Here is an 18994-nt window from a genome sequence, read left to right on the forward strand (position 1 = left end):
TTATATTATACTTTGGTATTCCTTTATTGGCTGTTAGGAGGGGGGAAATTGAGGGTTGCAGGAAATTTAGTAAAGTCAAATATATAAATGACTGTAAAGCTGTCCTGTGAAGTACAAATATTATGGCTGCTAATATATTTAGTAGTAGTTTATCATCGCACAGGAGAGAAAGCGTGCTTGCCAACTCCTGACTCCTAAGCTGAAATATCTCCTCCTCAGCGTGGGGCAGAACACTTTTTAAAATGCTGAGTAAGTGCACCAGCTCTATTTCCTGATTATGCTAGTGGTTAATGTCACCTCTTTGGGGACAATCACCTCACTGAGCATTAAAGAAAATTCTGCTGTGTTCCAGCTACTCGTGCTCGTTCAAGTATTGAAAGGTTCAAACAAAACTTTTTTTTAAAAAGCCTGTTCTGAATACTAACAGCCCCCTGAGCCCTCTGAGTATAGAAGGTTTCTCACCGCCTTGTTAAAAAGCAAAACCGTAAGCAGTAAGCCATCTTCACTCCTAACAAACGGCCCAGTCATTTCTATGCAATGCTTTCCTGTTTTACTGAGAAGACAGAATGACCGTGCTAGCTGCTGTTTTTGTTTTGCTTTGTTGTTTCTTTTTGTTTTGTTGTTGTGAACACAGCTTTCAAGAACTGTATTTTCAATCTATTCTGGAAAGAGGAGTTCTTAAACACGTATCAAGTTACTTTGGTTCTTCCTCAGCTAATAAAAAGGCAACCAAATCATTTCTGGCATAAAATCAATGGCTTAAACAAACTTGATTTTGCTACACAAGGAAATCTGCAGGGGAATGCGGAGGGGGAGGGGAAGAGAAAATTCTAGATCTGGAAGATGTTAGTAAAATATCTGATGCTGATGTTGGTTTATTGGTGAACATGAGTTCAAAATCTGGTTGTAAGGAAAAAACCACAAAGTTCCCGCTTGGCTGCACTGAGTCAAGACCATATCCAGTGGCTGAAGGACAAACACACAACTCTCCGTGTGTGACTGACTGCTTCCTGCTTGGGAGCATCAGTGCTTCTCCTTCTGGAACACTGTCTTAGAGACGCTTGAAGGCAAGACTTTCATCAACAGCCCATATTAAAATGTCTCTCCTCAAATCAATTCACACTTCAAACAGCTGCGCAAAGTTCAATGACAAGCCAATGATCATGGACACACGGGGGGGGGGGAGCGCCCTAATGAATCGCCAGGCAGTTATTACTGTTTCCACTAATGGAAGGTTACAGGCTTTGGTCATTGATAAGCCACAATAAAGATGAAAACATATTCTTATCAGCCCTTCAGTCATTTTCTATGAGGCAAAAAATACTTCAAGACAGCTTATCCCTGGCTGCAATCTTCAGAAAATGCCTTCAGGTTACTACAACTACAAGGTGTGGAAACTTTCTATGTGTGAGTCAATCTTTAATATGCAAATATTCACTCTGGCTCAATTCACCATTTTCTCGCACGGGAAAGGATAGGTAGTATTCCATCTACTTGTAGGAGAGTAAAGTCCAGAGTGACGGCCGCCTGGAGAATGCAACAGCATTTCAATGTCACCAAAATAAGGGAGTAAAGACGCTTGTGTGATGATAGGAGAGAATAGGCGACGATTCGCTATGATGGGAAAAGCATCGGGCAGCACCAGTGATGAGGGTCGGAGCTTGGGTTCCAACTGTGGTACCGACTAGTCATATGATCTTGGACAGGCCCCTTTCCTGCTCAGGGCTTTTGTTTTCCAAATGTAAAGTCTAATGACCCTTGAAATCTTCCCTCAACAAGCTAAGTCTATTAGTCTCAAAAACATTTAGATTCCAATCCAATCAAATGAAGTGTTGTTACTAGATGCCCCCCAAAATACAGACGTGTTTATTTGTAAATTATAAACACCTAGAATAATAATGATGTTAAATGTATTAAAGTAAACCTAAAATATTAAAGAGGTTGCGTTAAAGGTCAAATAAGCAATATTTTCAAGATGATGCAATATATTTCCCAACAATTAATTATTTTAGTGAAGGTCAAAGCATTGACTATGCTTCATTATTTTTTAAGCTCCTGGTATAAAATCTTGTGTTACAGTGGCTCAAAGATAATTCTAAAGCCACACGTTCATTCTTTCAATACATAGTTTTGGAGGCTGACATAAATAAAAATTGGTAACGTACATTAACTAGATATAGAGATGTAGATGAAAGAATCACTGTATCATTGGCTGAGCTTACACTCATTTTTTTCAATGCCACCCACCACTGACACTAAGAATACCAGAATTTTTGTGTTGAAATTGAGCTATAATTTTCCTGTAACAGGCACCAACTACTTCATGGTCACAAAAGAGAGTTAAATATATTTCTAACAGCATTCAATACAAAAGGATTGAATAGTAAAATGAAAAGATTGATTTTTCCCCCAGATTAAATCTGAAAAAACCACCACCAGGTGACACACCAATACACCTCAAATAGGAAGTCACAGAAAAGCTGAAATTAAAGGAAGGGTTGAAATACACCCTGTACATACAAACCCAAAGAAAGGTACTGAACCGTGCAGATATGAGACCAAATAAGACTTTCATGTCAGAAATCTTACTAGAGACAAAAAGATGCTTCACCACACAGGAACAATGACTTTGTCAATTATTACCTAACTTGGGAGGGACTGGAAAGCATTATGCTAAGTGAACTGAGAACTGACTCAGTCCCACAAGGACAAATATTATATAGAACCATTATTGTAGAACGAGTATGAGGATCCAAGGGGGGAGGGCGGAAGTAGAGGGGTGCGGATGTGCAGGTGGAGGGGAGTCTAATTTTGGGGATGTACAATTTGATGAGGGGTGAGGGAAACTGGAAGGGTCTGGTGTGGAAAACAATGTATTTGAATTCTGTAAATAAACTAGTATAATAATAATAAAAAAGATGATTCATGATAATAACAGAGTTAACAGAAAGTGGTAATAATCCTAAAAGTGTATGTAAATAACTCAGTCACAAAATACAGAAAGCAAAAATCACCATAAAGAGAAACAACAAATTCAGTCACAATTACAGATTTTAATACCACCTCCTAATTACTAGTAAAACACAGATAAAAAAAATTAATGATGTTACAGATTCAACAACATGAAAATTAACATATTTAACTTAATTGATAATGGTGGAACTTGTGCCAGTGATTTCAACCTGGAATGCATTCTGGGCTCTAAAGTAAGCCTCAACGAATTTCAAAGTCTGGTATCATACAGAATTTGTTCTCTGTCACTGATAAAAAAATAAAATTAAAAGCCAACAACAAAAAGATAACTAGAACATCCTCAAGTGTTTGGATATTAAGTAACACATTGTTAAACATGAATCAAAGAAGAAAAAGTTCTAAAATATTTTTGATCAAATGCTAATGAAAATCCAACACACAAAACCACTTGGGAATCCAAAGTAGAGAAAACTGAGCAATAACATCTGGTTACAAAGCGAGCTCTAGGGGCTAGAGCTGCCCGGGTTGGGAGCTGCACCGCCAGCCCAAAGGCAGTTCAAATCCACCGATTGCTCTGCAGGAAAAGGTGGGCAATCTCTTCCCCTGGGATTGAAAGCATCTGAAAGCTCACCCAAGAGGCAACTATGTTGCGTTGGCTCCCGTAACAAGAACAGGGGCCAAAACATTCCCCTTTATACCTGATCTAGTTGCAGTGAGTTATGCCTGACATTAGAAAGGAAGACATAAAGGTTTGTGCCACTGGGTATGAGTTTCTGTTATGATGGATAATGGAGAGTGAGGGCAAGTTGACAAGTTAAGAGTTGGAAATGTGCAGCCACCCACACAGCCAGTGACTCTCAACTGTGACCTGGAGGTCCTTTCTGCTCCTCTCCAATCATGCCTTTTGGCTGCAGAGAATCTGGGTCAATCATGATGAATGGGCAGAAAGGAAGCACGAACAAAATGAGAAGATCATGAAATAATAAATGGTAATGCTAAAATATTCATTTGAAAACCAACGCTGGAGACTTGCACTATGTATATGCCATCTACATGGCCATGAATTAAACATCTGCAAAAACTATGTCGTTGTCATGATTATGCAGTGCGTGGCCCTTAAGAAAAAGCAAGGCGGCAATAGCCACAGTGCTGTATTTATGTGCCATCTAAGTTGTATGGTGTCAGGATCTTACACAGATTAGTATTCACATGCAAGGGCACTGTGACAAGAGATTGTATTTCATAATGTCAGACAACTGTAGCAACAAATGTGAAGTCCATGGGACTCCCACAACCTTCAAATTTCCATCTATCCATGCACTGATTGCTTCAATCTCCCAGCATGACTTCTGGGTATAAATTCCTTCCTGAACTCTCTATTCCCTAGTCTTTCAAGAACTGGAGGAACTTAATGAGGTCAGATTGATACACAACTCAGCATCATTTCTACGGGAGGCATTTATCCATTGGCTCCTTACTTCATGACTCTTGGCTTAACCTGAGAGAATCAGTATTTCCTTTTTGACTTTTTGTTTCCATTCTGACCTGTCTTGGCATACAGAACTTTCCACGGAGAATAATACCTACCTGTGTCGTAACAGACGATTAGTTTTTCTGCGTGACTGCCCACCGTTTGTGGCTCAAATTCTACCTCCAGTTGCGTGGTGTCTCCCACATTGAGAGTTCCAATAGATGGCTCAACAGAGAAAGGCCTGCAATGCACATGGAGACACATCTGTCATGGTACTTTCTTGACTAGTGTACAGGGGAACTGAGAGGAGAGGCAAGGTCCAGCTGGACAGACAGGCCAGGCCTGGAGACGCAGCTTAGTGAGCCAGAAACAAAGTGTATTTTCCTCCCTAAAGTGAAAAAATGAAACACCCTTAGCGTTGATGTTAAAGAAATTAAGGGTAATAGATGAGCAAGTGTAAGGGGGGAAATGAAACAATGCAATAAAGACTATTCTTGCTGGAGTCCTGGCCATTGGGTCATTCATTCCACGTAGCCTGAGTGTTTCCGCTGGGACCAGATCGGTTAGGTCCTAGCCAATGAATACACATGCCCCTTGTCTTCAGATAGTGAGATTCTAGTGAGAGACAGACATAAACCATGTATGCAAATGTTGTCAGGACAAAAGAACAGTACTTTCAAAAGGAATAGCAACAGGTTCAGAGAGTTGAGAGGAAAGGGGGACTCAGAAAGAGAAAAAATATACATCTAAGTAGTCAAAGTCTTCAATGGAAGAGATGGGGGATAACATTAGAGTAAAACAAAGGGCTTATATAAAGGGAGCGGAAGGGCGCCCATGAAGGATGATGATGAAGTAGCCCATTGTTAGTAACACTGGTGCTGTTATTAATTCTAGAACCAAAGAACCATGGGAAAGGGGTGGATTTGAAACCCAGAATGAATGCTGAGAGAAGGCTGCTGTATGAGGAGCAAGGAGCTTTGATCAAGGAGGAAGTCAGCCCAGGTGGCTGGGAAAGGGCCAGGGAAGTGGTATCCTGACTGCATTATCTTTCTTCCCTTGGACTGCCTGTTGGGGCAACTGTTGGCTGAATGCAACCAGTAACCCTTAGACATAATCAGTGCCATCAAGTTGACTATGACTCACAGTGACCCAAGAACAATGAATTTGAACCCTGCCCTATTCACGCCATCTATCCTGTGCCATCGTGACCATCTCTGACACACTGCAGCCTACCGTCCATCACTGCTGTCAGTCCACCTCGGAAGTGTCTTCCCCTCCTTTGCTGACTTGCTACCTTTCCAAACATGATGTCCTTTTCCAACAACTGGCCCTCCTAACAACAGATGAAGTTCCACTCTCCTTATCTCCAAGGAGCACCTTGGCAGCACCTTTTCCCAGACATATTTATTTGTCCTTCTGGGGGGTCCATGGGCTATTCAGCACTGTTCTCCAACACCACAACTCAAAGGCATTTATTCTTCTACTGTTATCTTTAGTCACTGTCCAACTTTCAGTTGCATAGCAAACAACTGAAAAGATGATGGTTTGATCAGGTGCATGTTACATCTTCACAATGATATCACTGCTTTCAAGCACTCTGGAGAGATCCTTGACAACACATTTTTCCAATGCAATAAGTCACTCAATTTCTTGCCTGCTGGTACCACCTGTGTTGATTGTAGATCCAAGCAAGATTAAACCATTGACAATTTCTCTCTGTTATGTCTACTGGCCTGGTGGTGAGGATCTTTGTTTTCTGATGTTAAAACGTAACTCATATAGAAGGCTTTAATCTTTAATCCTCTGTAGCAAGCCTTTCAAGTCCTCCTCACTTTCCACAAGCAAGGTTACGTCACCCGTATTAACACAGGTTGTTCAAGAATCCTCCTCCAATCCTGACGCAACACAGAGATGCCATCACAGAGTCCAGCTTCTCAAATGATTTGTTCTGCACACAGATTGAATAGGTATGAAGAAAGGATATACCCCTGATGTGCACCTTTCCTGATTTTAAACCATGTGGTGTTCCCTAACTCTGTTCAAATAACAGTTTCTGGGTCTGGGTATCCCATGAGCTCAACTAAGAGTTCTGGGATTCCTAATCTTCTCAATGTCATCCAATAATTGTTATGATACACACAGTCAAAAGCCTTTGCATGGTTTGTTTTTGGGTTTTTTTTTTTTAAAAAACAAACTTGGAGACCCTGTGAAGTTGGGCCATACATATCAACCTCTTGGGCAATACTCTGGAGAAGGGTGAAGCATGCATTTAGAAAAGCAAACTGCTGCTAAGTTCAGGGTCTTGAACATAGAATTTGGGGATGTGGGGACCACAAGTAGGAAGGATAGGATTTGGGAATAGGAAGTATTTTCATTAAACTGTCCTAGAAGGGAGAAGTCAAAGAGATGCTGGCACTGGTCATGAAGGTCCATATAATTTGCAGAGTTCTTCCTTCTAAGTAAGAAACCCAAGCCATTTAATTATTTTCATGGTCCATTTCACTTCTTTAAATTGCTAGTTTCTCAAAGTAATGTATTGGACAATGTATCTGGCAGGCTAAGCAGTTTCTGATTATTTATTTCTTTATTCCTGAAATTTTCCCTTAGAACTTCGTTTCTGAAAGGGGAAGGCATCTATACCAATGTGCTGAGGGGCACCTGTGATGATTACTGTGGTGCCTGGATGGGATGATTTTCTTTTTCCTCTTCTTTTCCTTGACCTCCCAACCTTTTATTTCTTTACTTTCCTATTCCATTTTGTGTCCTCCTTTCACAGGCGTGAACCCCTGGAAAATGCTGCAGAGGCATGGTTACTAGACTCTGAGATCAACTCAATGAGTTTAAAACTCAGTTTTGCCATAACCTTGGTCAAGTTACTTACACTCTGTTTCCCTATCTGTAAAAAATGAGGGCAATGACAGAATTTGCTTCCTAGGGTTACAGAGAGGATGTAACATGGTGATAAAGCATTTAGACTGGTCTCTGGAACACTGTCAGTCTTTATTACCATTTGTCATCCCTTGTGTACCTATCTTCAGTGAGAGCCCCCAGATCCTGGGGGATGCACAGAAGTTGGAGTATTTAGGTGAGTTCACGTTTTTGTCATTATCTGTGTTTCACTGATTATGCAAAGGCATTTGACTGCGTGGATCATAACAAACTGTGGCTGACTCTGAGAAGAATGGGAATCCTAGAACATTTAATCGTGCTAATGCGAAACCTATACTTGGACCAAGAGGCAGTCGTCAAAATAGAGCAGGGCAACACTGCATGGTTCAAAATTGAGAAGGTTGTACATCAGGGATGTGTCCTGTCTCCATACCTTTTCAACCTGTATGCAGAGCAGATTATCCGAGAGGCTGGGCTCTATGAGGAGAGGCGTACCATTAGGATTGGTGGACGATCTATCAACAATCTGTGTTATGCAGATGACACAACCTTGCTCGCTGAAACTGAGGAGGACCTCATGCACTTACTACAGAGGGTCAAGGACTGCAGCCTTCAATATGGACTGAGGCTCAATGTCAAGAAGACAAAAATTCTTACCACTGGACCAATCGGTAGGATCAGGATGGATGGCAAAAGAGACTGAGATTGTTCACAGCTTCAGTTTGCTCGGCTTCACGGTCAACACTCTTGGCACCAGTAGCCAGGAAATAAAAAAATGTATTGCGATGGGAAAGTCTGCGGTTAGGGACCTCTCCAAAATACTCAAGAGCAACAGTGTCTCTTTGGAGACTAAGGTGCGCCTGATACAGGCCATGGTTTTTGCAATCACTTGTTATGCATCAGAGAGTTGGACAATGACTGGGGAGGATAGAAGGAGAACTGACGCCTTTGAACTGTGGTGCTGGAGAAGAGTATTGAATGTACCATGGACTGCCAAGAAAACAAACAGATTCACCCTAGAGAGGATTAAACCAGGCTGCTCCTTGGAGGCAAGGATTCTGGGGCTTCGTCTGACATACTTTGGACATGTTGTAAGGAGAGACAGGTCTTTAGAGAGGGACATCATGCTCGGTAGAGTGGAGGGACAGCGCAGGAGGGGAAGACCCTCTATGAGGTGGATTGATTCAGTGACTGAGGTGCTCGGGATGGGTGTGTCAGAGGCAATGAGATTGGCACAGGATAGAGCAGGGTTTAGGGCTGTTGTACATACGGTCGCTATGAGTCGCAAACAACTTGACGGCACATAACAACAACAACAAGACTTCAATATTGTAAAACATATATACACAGGTCATGTCACATCAACTTCTCATTCCAATACCTTCAACAGTCACCTTTGGAATCAACGGCTCAGATGGGACGAGAGGGCGTTGGTTTCCCTCTGCACTGCCCCTCTCCTCCCTTCCAACCAGGCTGAGCCCTCCCACATGTTCCAGAACTGCTAGGGCCAGCCTGGACTGTGTCTATCACGTCTCATGACATGGTCTCTCAGAGGCTATACGCTCTTGCTCCGTCTTGCTTTAGCTGACCTGAGTTACCATGGCTCTTGAGAAAAAAATGGAAAGGAATGGAAGCAGAATTCCATGAGAATGTGGTTTAGACCAGATTTAAAGTTATGTCCATTCCTTTCCTCTTAGGAAAACTCCACAAAAAAAGGCACTGTCGTGTGCATTTAAGACTTGAGAAACCATATGATCCAGAGGAACATGCAGGGCGCTCCATTAGCCCACTAGTAATGGTCGGTCAAGGTGGAAGCCTGCTTTCAAGTTCACGTTCTCTCCGCCTGCCCTCAGTGTGAACGTGGAAGCCTCCAGGTTGTACGCAACTTCCTTCTTCACATACACCCCAAAGGCACTTCTTCATTCTCAGGAGCCTCTCAAAAGACACTATTGAATCACAATCAAGTCTTAAAAGGGCACATAAAATATCTGTACTAATATTAAAAATTATCTCGGTGAGACAGCAGGGCAATGATGATTCAGTGGGCAGTGCTAGTTCAGTTTCCATGTAGAAAAGCCTGGGTTCACCTGCAGGCCGGTGCATCCCAGGCCAGCCAGTGGTCTCCAGGGAAAGTCTGTGTGTTTGTGTGATGATGAAGGTGCCTCAGTAGAGCTTCCAGGTGAAGACTGGCTGGGAAGGAACGCCTGGTGGCCTACTTCTGAAAACCAGTCGATAAAAACCCTACGAATGACAAGAGTGTGGCCCACTGCGCATGGGGGCCCCCGGGAGCCAGGGGCTGACTCCCTGGAAGCTGAGGACAAGTGGACCAGAAAAGGAGCACATTGGGGGTGTATCAAGAATCTCTGCTTCGTGGAAGATGAAGGCGGAGCTCACAGCTTGAGAGTTCTCCCTCCTTTTGGGCCTCAGTACATCCAAAGAGCTGAGAAGCAGGCCTGCTTCACTGGCATTAGCAGAACACTGTGATATTTCCTTCTCTCTCTGTCTCCCCACTTGCTAATATTTTTCTTCCTGTGACGCGCTTTCATTTTTCTCCCCCCCCCAAACATTGCTTGGTATCAAAAGATTTGCAATTAATTTCATGTTATCGCACCACAGAAACTAAGTTCATTCTCCACAGAGGAGTCTCATTCCTCAACTCCATCGAGTGGTAACAAGCATCTTCCCTTTGCGCTGATGGTCTGGCCTTGGATTGCACTCAAAGTGGCTGGAAAACACCTGGGACAGCCTTTGTCACTTGGGGCTGCGTAAGCTTTCTCAATAAATCAGATGTTAATTGGGTAGAGCGTATTAGTGTATTAGGTTCTGGTGCTTAAACACTGTCTATAATTTGATTTTGTACTTCATTTTACTAAAGGCAGGCAGGCTGAATGGGAGAGGTTATCAAGTGCCAGAAACTGGACTTACAAAGAGACAAACAGCAGTTTTCCTCAAGGAGACAAGGCTGGCTCACTCTAGAAAAAATGATTTTTTTTAATATCACATCCTCATTAACAGCAAATATTTTATTACAGAAAAAAATTCCATTTTGTGAAAACTATCCACCAATAAGAAGGGACTATGAACAGCTCACAAGGACTAAAGGTATTCCATCCAACAGATTAAACATATTAGCAGATTAAATATTAATTTTGTCTTCTATGATCAAATTATTTTCTGTGAGATTTTTGTAGATACAATGGTTTCTACCAATGGACTGTGTAACTACTTTTGTAAATATAGTGTTTTGTTTTGTTTTTTAAATGAACTGTGTACTGAGTTATGGGGTGATTTAACTTTTTTTAGGTACAATGAATTTTGGGAAACATTATGTGGGATGCATATGTCCCACTGGACTTTGTGGTATGTAGGATGAGGTATGGGAAGATTCACAGTATCTTAGCAGTTTTATTTTACAGTGTGAAGTTCTAGAAACATAAAGCCACCCTGAAACGGCTCCATATCTTTGAGTCTCCTTTTCCTTAGTGCTATATTCTCTCCAGCACCTTGTCGACCCCTTTGCAGGTAAATGCTTTCTAGCCTATCAGACTGAATGTCACTTGCATCTAGCTGCTTCTGGGCTTGCTCTAGACAGGACAGGAGGATCTTCTTTTTCTTTTGACTTCCTGGCCCGCAGAAAGCTGTCTAATGAGAATCTGCCTGAAGGAAATGTGGTCACATCTGCCCTGTTACTGTTTCACATTGTTAAACTGTTTACAATGCCAAGGTCAATAAGGAAATACAGCAATCGATGCCATTATTTGAAAGCAAGTCTTTTGTGCCTCTGGCCAAAATGGTCTGCTGCTCCCATAATTATTTTGTGCTCTGCAACTGCTCTTGGGCAAGAGATTACTGGGAAGGAACTGTCTCTGTTCTTTGTACGACATTAGTGATGTCCTCTGAATTGTGACCCATCGACTAAACTGTCACAAGTCTGTGGTCCTGCCACTTCACTGCTGACATACAGCCTTTCTTACAGGACAGAAATTCTTCCTGCTGTAATTTATCTTTCCTTGTCATCGGCTGGCCCCGCAGCATAGAGTCCCCTTTCCTTCATGATTTGCATCAAGCTGCAAGAGTGCAAAAAATTTGTCTAAAGCAATGAGCCTATGAGATTGGCGGCGTGAGTGACACAGTCCAAGTACCACACTCTCACCTAGGGAGGCAGGAACAGCACTGTCATGATACACATTTATCTTTCTCTGAAATAAATAGCAAACTGACTCACAAAGCTAGTTCAAGAGTCCATCAAGGCACCAAACTTTGTACCAGAGCATGGCGAGCTACACTGGCATGTGTTGTTTTATTGGTGATCGGCACCATGTCTTCATAAATCACCATGGCACCCGAGGGCGCATCCACTTCTTTCAGGGGTCAGCTAAGAGCACTGATGCAGCTGTCACGTGCACCATCGGTTGGAACTGACTCACAGCTGACCCACCAGCACCTTTCAGAGGCAGTAAATCACATGGGGGGAGACTGCCCACCCCTCTCCCTCAGAGCAGCAGATGGATTCGAACTGCCTGTGTGCCTTGAGAGCAGTGATAATTAGGTGCAATGGGTGAAGGTGGCCGAGCCAAGTGTCTTAGGCAGTTCTCTAAAGGAGCAAAATCAAAGATATTTATACATACATAAGTATAAAATACACATCTCTAGTTAATAACTTAGTTGTTACGGGCTACTACGGAGTTGACTCGGACTCAGAGACCCCATGCACAACAGACTGAAGTCTCTACCGATCCCACGCCATCCTCACAATCTGCTGTGCTTAACACTTTACATTGCAGTCACTATGGGATTTCATCTGGCTAAAGGTTCCCTTCTCCTTCAGTGATTATCTACTTTTCTCGCTCCTTCTGAGAACATGCTCACCCTTGCCTCTATGGAGCACCCTGGCTGCATGCCTTCAGAGACACATTTGTCTGTCCTTTTGGTAGTTCAAGGTGTTCAATATACTTTTCCAATAACACAATTCAAAGGCATTCATTCTTCTTCAGTCCTCCTTATTCAATGCTCAACTTTTACATGCAAAGGATGTCATTAAAAATACCATGTCTTCGGTCAGGTGCACCTTAGTCTTTAAGCTGACACCTTTACATTCTCTCTTCTCTAAAGAATCCCAGAGAGAGAGAAAGGGAGGAGGGGAAACCCACATTTATTTTAAGTAAATGGTCAACAAGCTAGTACAGGCTAGTCCCAGGTCTGCAGGTGGGACCTCACAGGACAGTGTCTGCGGAGAGAGTGGGCAGATGAGTCCACGTCATCGGCAGACAGGGTCACAGACTGCCCACTCTGGGGACTGCTGGCTTCGGAGGCTGACAGTTCCAAAAACTGTCTTTTGTGAGCAGCGTCACAGACTGCTGGCTTCAGAAGACGAAGAATGCAAAGACAGTAAGTAGAGTCGGCCACGGGCTCAAATCGAGAGGCGAGGAGCCAGGGAACCAACCAGGTGGAGGATGGGACCACTTTGGCAGATCACTGAAGTAAGGGCGTTATGTTAAACAACGGACACGTTGCCCCCTTTGCCTTCATTTCCCTTGCGTTCAGCACAAGCATCATCATCGGCTTCACCTTTTATTCTGCAGCACCAGCTGCTTCATCATCTTCCGATGATGTTCTTACCATCCCCATAAACATGAGCCGCAGAGTCCACAAGCCGGGCCGGCTCAGTCAAGCGTCTTCACCGCACTCCTGCTCATTCTTCAGAAGAGAAAAGAAAGAACCCAGAAGGCCTTCATCCTTCAAGAGTTCATTTCAAAAAAGAAATTTTCCCTAAACCCCTCCACCCCCCCATTCTAAATCTACAAAACCAGAATAATACCAATCCTAGACAGCTCTGCACTGGGAAGAGCGCACCCCAGAGAGAAACTGTGTATTCCCATCTTACACACATGTGGAAACCACAAAAGGATCAGGCGTCGTGGAAAAGCCACTACTACAATGAGTTTCTTTTTATTGCAAAAGTACTACTGACAGCTCATAACTCAGAAACTGAATCCTTGACAATTGCAAGAAATGTACACACAGTACATCAAGGATGCTACAGGTATGTACTGACAATGTATTGCACCTGAAATTAAGTTATTTACTTAAAAATTAAACCGTCACAAAACCCTGGACTTTCAAGTACTACATCAAAGCCAAAGCCAGTGCGGCAGAGAGGACTGTGACTCCGCACAGGCCACACTGGGTTTCCAAGAGGAGCCCATCTTCTTTCGGCCAACTGGCTTGTGGATTTGAATTGTTGACCTTTTGGTTAGCTGTACAACATGTAATGCATTCTGCCAGCAAGGCTCCTTTACACACAAAAAGCCAGAAGTCAGAGTCATTGCTGTGGAGTCGGAACCGACTCACAGCTGACCCTCCAGCAGGTTTTCGGAGGCCGTAAACTTAACAGGAGGAGACTTCCCATTTTCCACAGAGCAGTTGTGGGATTCGAACTGCCAGAGAGTACATCACCTTTGGGTTAGCAGTGGAACTCTCTACCCACTATATGGCCAAAGCTACAAGAAACCTGAAATACACATACAAGGTTTATCTTTCTGTACAAAAGCCAAAAACAAAAATAGTGTAACACAATCACACCTCTGGGATGCACTACCTTATGCAATGACCTTTAAACACAATGATACAACACCAACTAACATCTCTTCACCTCTAAACAGTTACACAAGTCCCTGCCAGACACAAGCAAATACTATGAACAGGATACCAGCACTTAAAAAAAAACAAGAGGGTAGAGAGAGGGTGGGGAGAAAGCACCTGGAAGGGAATACCCCAGTGGTCATCAAATGGTTAAATCGAATTAACTATAATGTTACTATATTTTGCAGATAATCTTTCTCACTTTTTAAAAATGAGATTTTAATGAAAGATTATAGGGGACTTGGATTTCCATTCATACACTGCTGCACATTTTCCTCCCTGCCCATCCCTCCCCCCAGTTCGCTTTTCTCTTGGGGCGGGGGAAATCAAACTCTTTCATTGTTATACAATCACCTCCCCATCCCCAGTCCACTTTACTATGCAGCTCTTATTCTGGGCTTTTGTCATGCAAATAAATACCTAATAATAGATCCCTTTTAAAGTATTTTCTCTCTCATCTGTTTCAATGCAGTGTTCATTTTTTATCCCCTCTTTTTTTAGTTTCCCTCCAAACCTGATGTCAGTCCTGTTTTATAACTGTTGCATTATGCAGTATTTGCCCTTTTGTGACTGAGGTATTTAACTCAGCATAATGTCCTCCAGGGTCACCCATTTCGTATAATATTTCATGAGTTCCTTATTTTTTCAGTGCTGCATAATATTCTAGTATGTGAATATAAAACAGCTTCTCTAGCCATTCATTTGTTGATGGGCACTTGGGTTGTTTCCAACTCTTTGCTACTGTGAACAAAGACGCAATAAACATGGGTGTGTAAATATATGCTTGGGTGGCAGTTCTAGTTTCTTAAGGGTATATTCCCAGTAGTGGAATTGCTGGGTCAAACGGTATTTCTATTTCCAACTTTTTGAGAAAGTGCCATACTGCCTTCCAGAGTGGTTGCACCATTCTTTCTCACTTATTAATGACTTATAAATTCAACTTTTAGGTTTTGGAATTGCATCTCAATCCTCTATTTCACCTTCAAAATTTAATCTTACTGTAACAGTTAAAGTTCTTTTGATACTAACTATAGTTTTAGGTCAAATCTGTAATAAAATTGGATAGTAATTGTTCATGTTCTCTCTGTATTTTATAGCACCTTGTGGCTCCTTTTATTAGTGTAAAAAACATTATGCCTATTTTATAGTACTTGGAGCATTTTTTTGTTTTAAATTATTGTCAAGGTTTATGGTTATTATAGCTTTGCCTTTGTGATATATTGTTGGTTGGGCATCCTATAAACATTTATTGAGCATTTATTTATTTTAGACATTTTGCTAGATGCTGAGGACATACAAATAAAAAGATTACACGCAAATCCTTTCATTTGGGAAGCGCACATTCCAATAGAGGCAACAGGAAGACAGAGCAAATTTTTAAAAGCATTTCTGTTAATGGAGCATTTTAAAGAAGCATTAGTGGTGCTGCATTAGCTGTTCAGCTGCTAACTGCAAGGCCAGTGGTTCGGACCCAGTAGCTGCCTGTGGGAGAAAGATACGCCCATCTGCTTCTGGCCCTGGGAACACTCTGGGGCAGTAACACACTTCCTATAGGGCTGTTATATGGTTACATCTCAGAATCGATTAGATGGCAACAGATCAGTGCATTCAGCTCGACTCACTGCCATCAGGGCAGAACCGTCTCACAGCTGACGCTCCCCTGGGCTTCCAGGCTGTAAATCAGAAGGAAGGAGAATGGCCATCTCTGTCCCTCAGAGCCAGTGGGGGTCTGAACCATCAGCGAGGCATGGCCTCTGGCTCAGCAGCACAACTGCACAGGGACTGCATCACCAGAGCTCCCTGATGGATCAAAAGGTAGTCATTTTACACCTTAATCAAACCATCGATTCAACAGGAGGGGAAACAGGATCTATTTTTAAACAATTTACTGGAAGATCATGTTTTTAGCTGCCTACCAACACAAAAGAACAGAATCTATGCTTTCTGATACCAAATTCCCTCAAACTAGGCTATATATCATGCCTATTGGCAATCACTCTAATTGAAAGAATTACTTGAAATCAGGAGTCCCTGATCCCACTGGGACAACAGAGTCACTTTTAGAAAGGACGCTTGTTAGGGGATCTTCCCAGAAACTGTGATTCAAAATTATGTGACCACAAATCCAACCACATATTTTCTCCTTGTACCATCAAGGCTCTCGGCTGCCAACAACAGAAACCAGCCCCGGCGAACTTATGGGGAAGAGTTGGGGCAGCTCACAGAATTGATAATGCACTTGGTGGGCCAGTTCAGAACCATGAGCTGGGACTCCAATCAATGTAATGTCATCGGACAGGTCAGTGCTACTGCTGGCACCGCCCGCCAGAGCCGGCCCTTGAGCCTCTGCACCTTGCTGCCTAACACCAACACCAACACCAACACGAGTTGTGACGACCAAGGCCTTTGCATCTCTGTGTCTGCTCACCCAGGTTCAAAGTCCTGAGCAGAAGCATTGGTGTTAATTCAACCCTCTGTCAGCAAAGATGTGTGGTGACGACATGGCTGGATCACGCTCACTACCACTTGGGAATCTGCACTTTTTCTCGAGCAAGACTCATTCAGGGTGGTTACAAGTTAACCAGGACTCAGAGCAACCCTATGAAGAGCAGATCGAAATGTTCCCCTGTCCTTCACCATGCTCCCACTCTGCCAGGCCCTGATACAATCACCAGTGGGGGTGCCCCAAAAGAGCAAAGGCATTTACTGGCAACAAGAGGGGGGAAAGGCAGTGTTCAGCATGTCCATTTAAATCAGATCACATCCCTCTAGTGGTTTCTCTTAGATTAAAAGTCAAATTCTGCTTTCCCAGCCTCAAAGGTTTAAATGCCTCTCCAGCCTCACTTACTTCACGCTCTCCTTTCCAGTCACAATGGGCCTGTCTCACGGTTCTCAAATGTTCAGGTTAATCCTCACCTCGAAGCCTTGATACTTTCTCTTCTGTCTGCCTGTAGCCCCATCTCTCCAGACTGATCATCTCCCTTTTCTAGAATGTATAGGTCAAAAGAACGGCATCTGGATTGTTCACCTGGTGGTTCAGCAGCTAAGCAAGAGCTCAGCCACCAACCAGGGGCTCAGCGCCTCCCACGCCTCAGCTGCTCTGGGACACAAAGGCCCGGTGGCCCCCCTCCGAAAGGAACGCAGACAAGCAAACCCTGTAGGGGCTGTTCTACGCCTTCGCTTGGGGTCGCTACAAGTCAAAACCGATTCAGTGGCATCTAACAACAGGCCCCTAGTGTCTGCAAAGAGTTCAATCCATTTTTACCAATAAGTAAGCAAATTATTTTTTCCAGAGTCTATTTTCAAGAAGTTCTCTTTAACTTCAGAGACAAGACAATTTCAAGGAAAGCTTGCATTTTCTGGGAAGAACACAGAGTTACTGTATCTAGCACTTTCTAATGAGGAAAGCAAAAATAATAAGAATACAGAGAATTTAATGGAGAGAATTGGTTGCATAGAAGATCTGAGAGAGGAGGCCAACTGACTGAGGAAAAACATTTAGCAATACCATTTCAGACAGGGGTCTCATATCAAAAATTTACAGGATCCTACAGGCTTCCATAAGAAAAAGACGGATGATGGGCAAAAAACCTGGGAAGACTTTTCACAGAGGAAGACATTTGGATGGCCAACAGACAGATGAAGAAATGCTCAAAAATTACTGGCCATAAGAGAGATGGAAATCAAAACTAGAATGAGGTACCACCTTACTCCAGTAACAGTGGCAAAGTTTAACAGGGCAGCAATTAATAAATGTTGGAGAGGCTGTAGAAAGATAGGAACACTTGTCCACTACTGCTTGGATTATAAAATGGTACAACCACTCTAGAAGGGAGTTTGGAATTTCCTTAGAATGCTGAACATAGACATTCCATATGATCCAGCTATTCCACTGCTTGGAATATATCCAAGAAAATCAGGACTGAGGCCCACATGGAGATTTGTACATGACTGTTCACAGTAGCATTATTCACCATCACAAGAACATAGAAACAGCCCAACTGTCCAACCACAATTGAATGGCTTGAGAAAGTATGGTACATTCACACAATGGAATACTACACAGCATGCAGGAGCAATGACTCTGAAAATCACTACCTAATTTGGAAGGAACTGGAGAGTCTAATGCTAAGTGAACTAACTCAGTCTCATAAGGACAAGTACTGTATAAGACCATTATTGTAAAAATAGAAAGTTCACGAGTAAAATGTGTATGAGGGTCCAAGGCGGGTGGGGTGGGAGCAGAGGGGTGAGGATGGAAGGGTTGTGGGGGTAATCATATAGGGTTGCACAATATGATGGATGGAGAGAGTGGTTGGTAAAGAAAATGGGAAAGATCCAGTAAGAACATCAATGTATACAAACTTTGAAAGTAAACTAGTATAAAAGTTTTCTTTCTCTAAAATAAAATAATAATATAGTGATACAGTCCAGAGACAACCGTAATAGATCATTTTCGCCCCTGGTCTGAGGCACACAGGCGAGGGGGAAGTGTTATCAGATCTCGGGGGTCAAGGTGACCTGACAGAGTTGGTCACAGCAGGTCTGTGCTGTCTAGCAGAGCTAGAACAATGTAGCTGCCGCTGAAGATGCCACTGAAGTCAGACGGGAAGCAGAGAAGCTATCCAGGCATATTCCACCTTCCTCCTCTCCAGTCTCCTTCAAGCACCCGCAAGTGGTCAACCCCAGAAAAGAGCTGCCACAGGAGCCTGGGAAGGTGGCTCAAGGCGGTAATGATACTGGGCACATCAGTGAAGAGAAAGAGATGAGCCCGAGGGAGATGAGTTCCACTTCAATGCAGAAGCAGCCCCTCTCAGAGAGACATTTTCTCCAGTTTGTGCAGGCTGTCCCAACAGAACTTGATTACCGACCTATCATCTCTCTCCACAGCCTTCTTGTCTTTCTCCCCATTCTCTCTTGCACTTCTCAACATATGAGAGAAATTAGGGTGCAGAGAAAGTGACTTGCTAATTACTCGGTCTGCTCTCACACCACTCACTCCTCCTTCCCCAAGGCTGC

The 18994-nt window shown here is 43.0% G+C and overlaps 1 protein-coding gene across 1 annotated transcript in view; it reads right to left on the reverse strand.

The window, feature by feature from the left end:
- HYDIN (HYDIN, axonemal central pair apparatus protein) overlaps window positions 1-18994 on the reverse strand; it is a 294240-nt gene that overhangs the window by 249404 nt on the left and 25842 nt on the right. The window contains exon 6 of the mRNA XM_006878867.1: window positions 4561-4685. Within this exon, the coding sequence (XP_006878929.1) occupies window positions 4561-4685 (125 nt within the window). The remainder of the gene's footprint in view (window positions 1-4560; window positions 4686-18994) is intronic.

Source organism: Elephantulus edwardii, unplaced genomic scaffold, assembly GCF_000299155.1.
Source record: "Elephantulus edwardii isolate Elephantulus edwardi_28Jun2011 unplaced genomic scaffold, EleEdw1.0 scaffold00001, whole genome shotgun sequence".
Taxonomy (NCBI): Eukaryota; Metazoa; Chordata; class Mammalia; order Macroscelidea; family Macroscelididae; genus Elephantulus; species Elephantulus edwardii.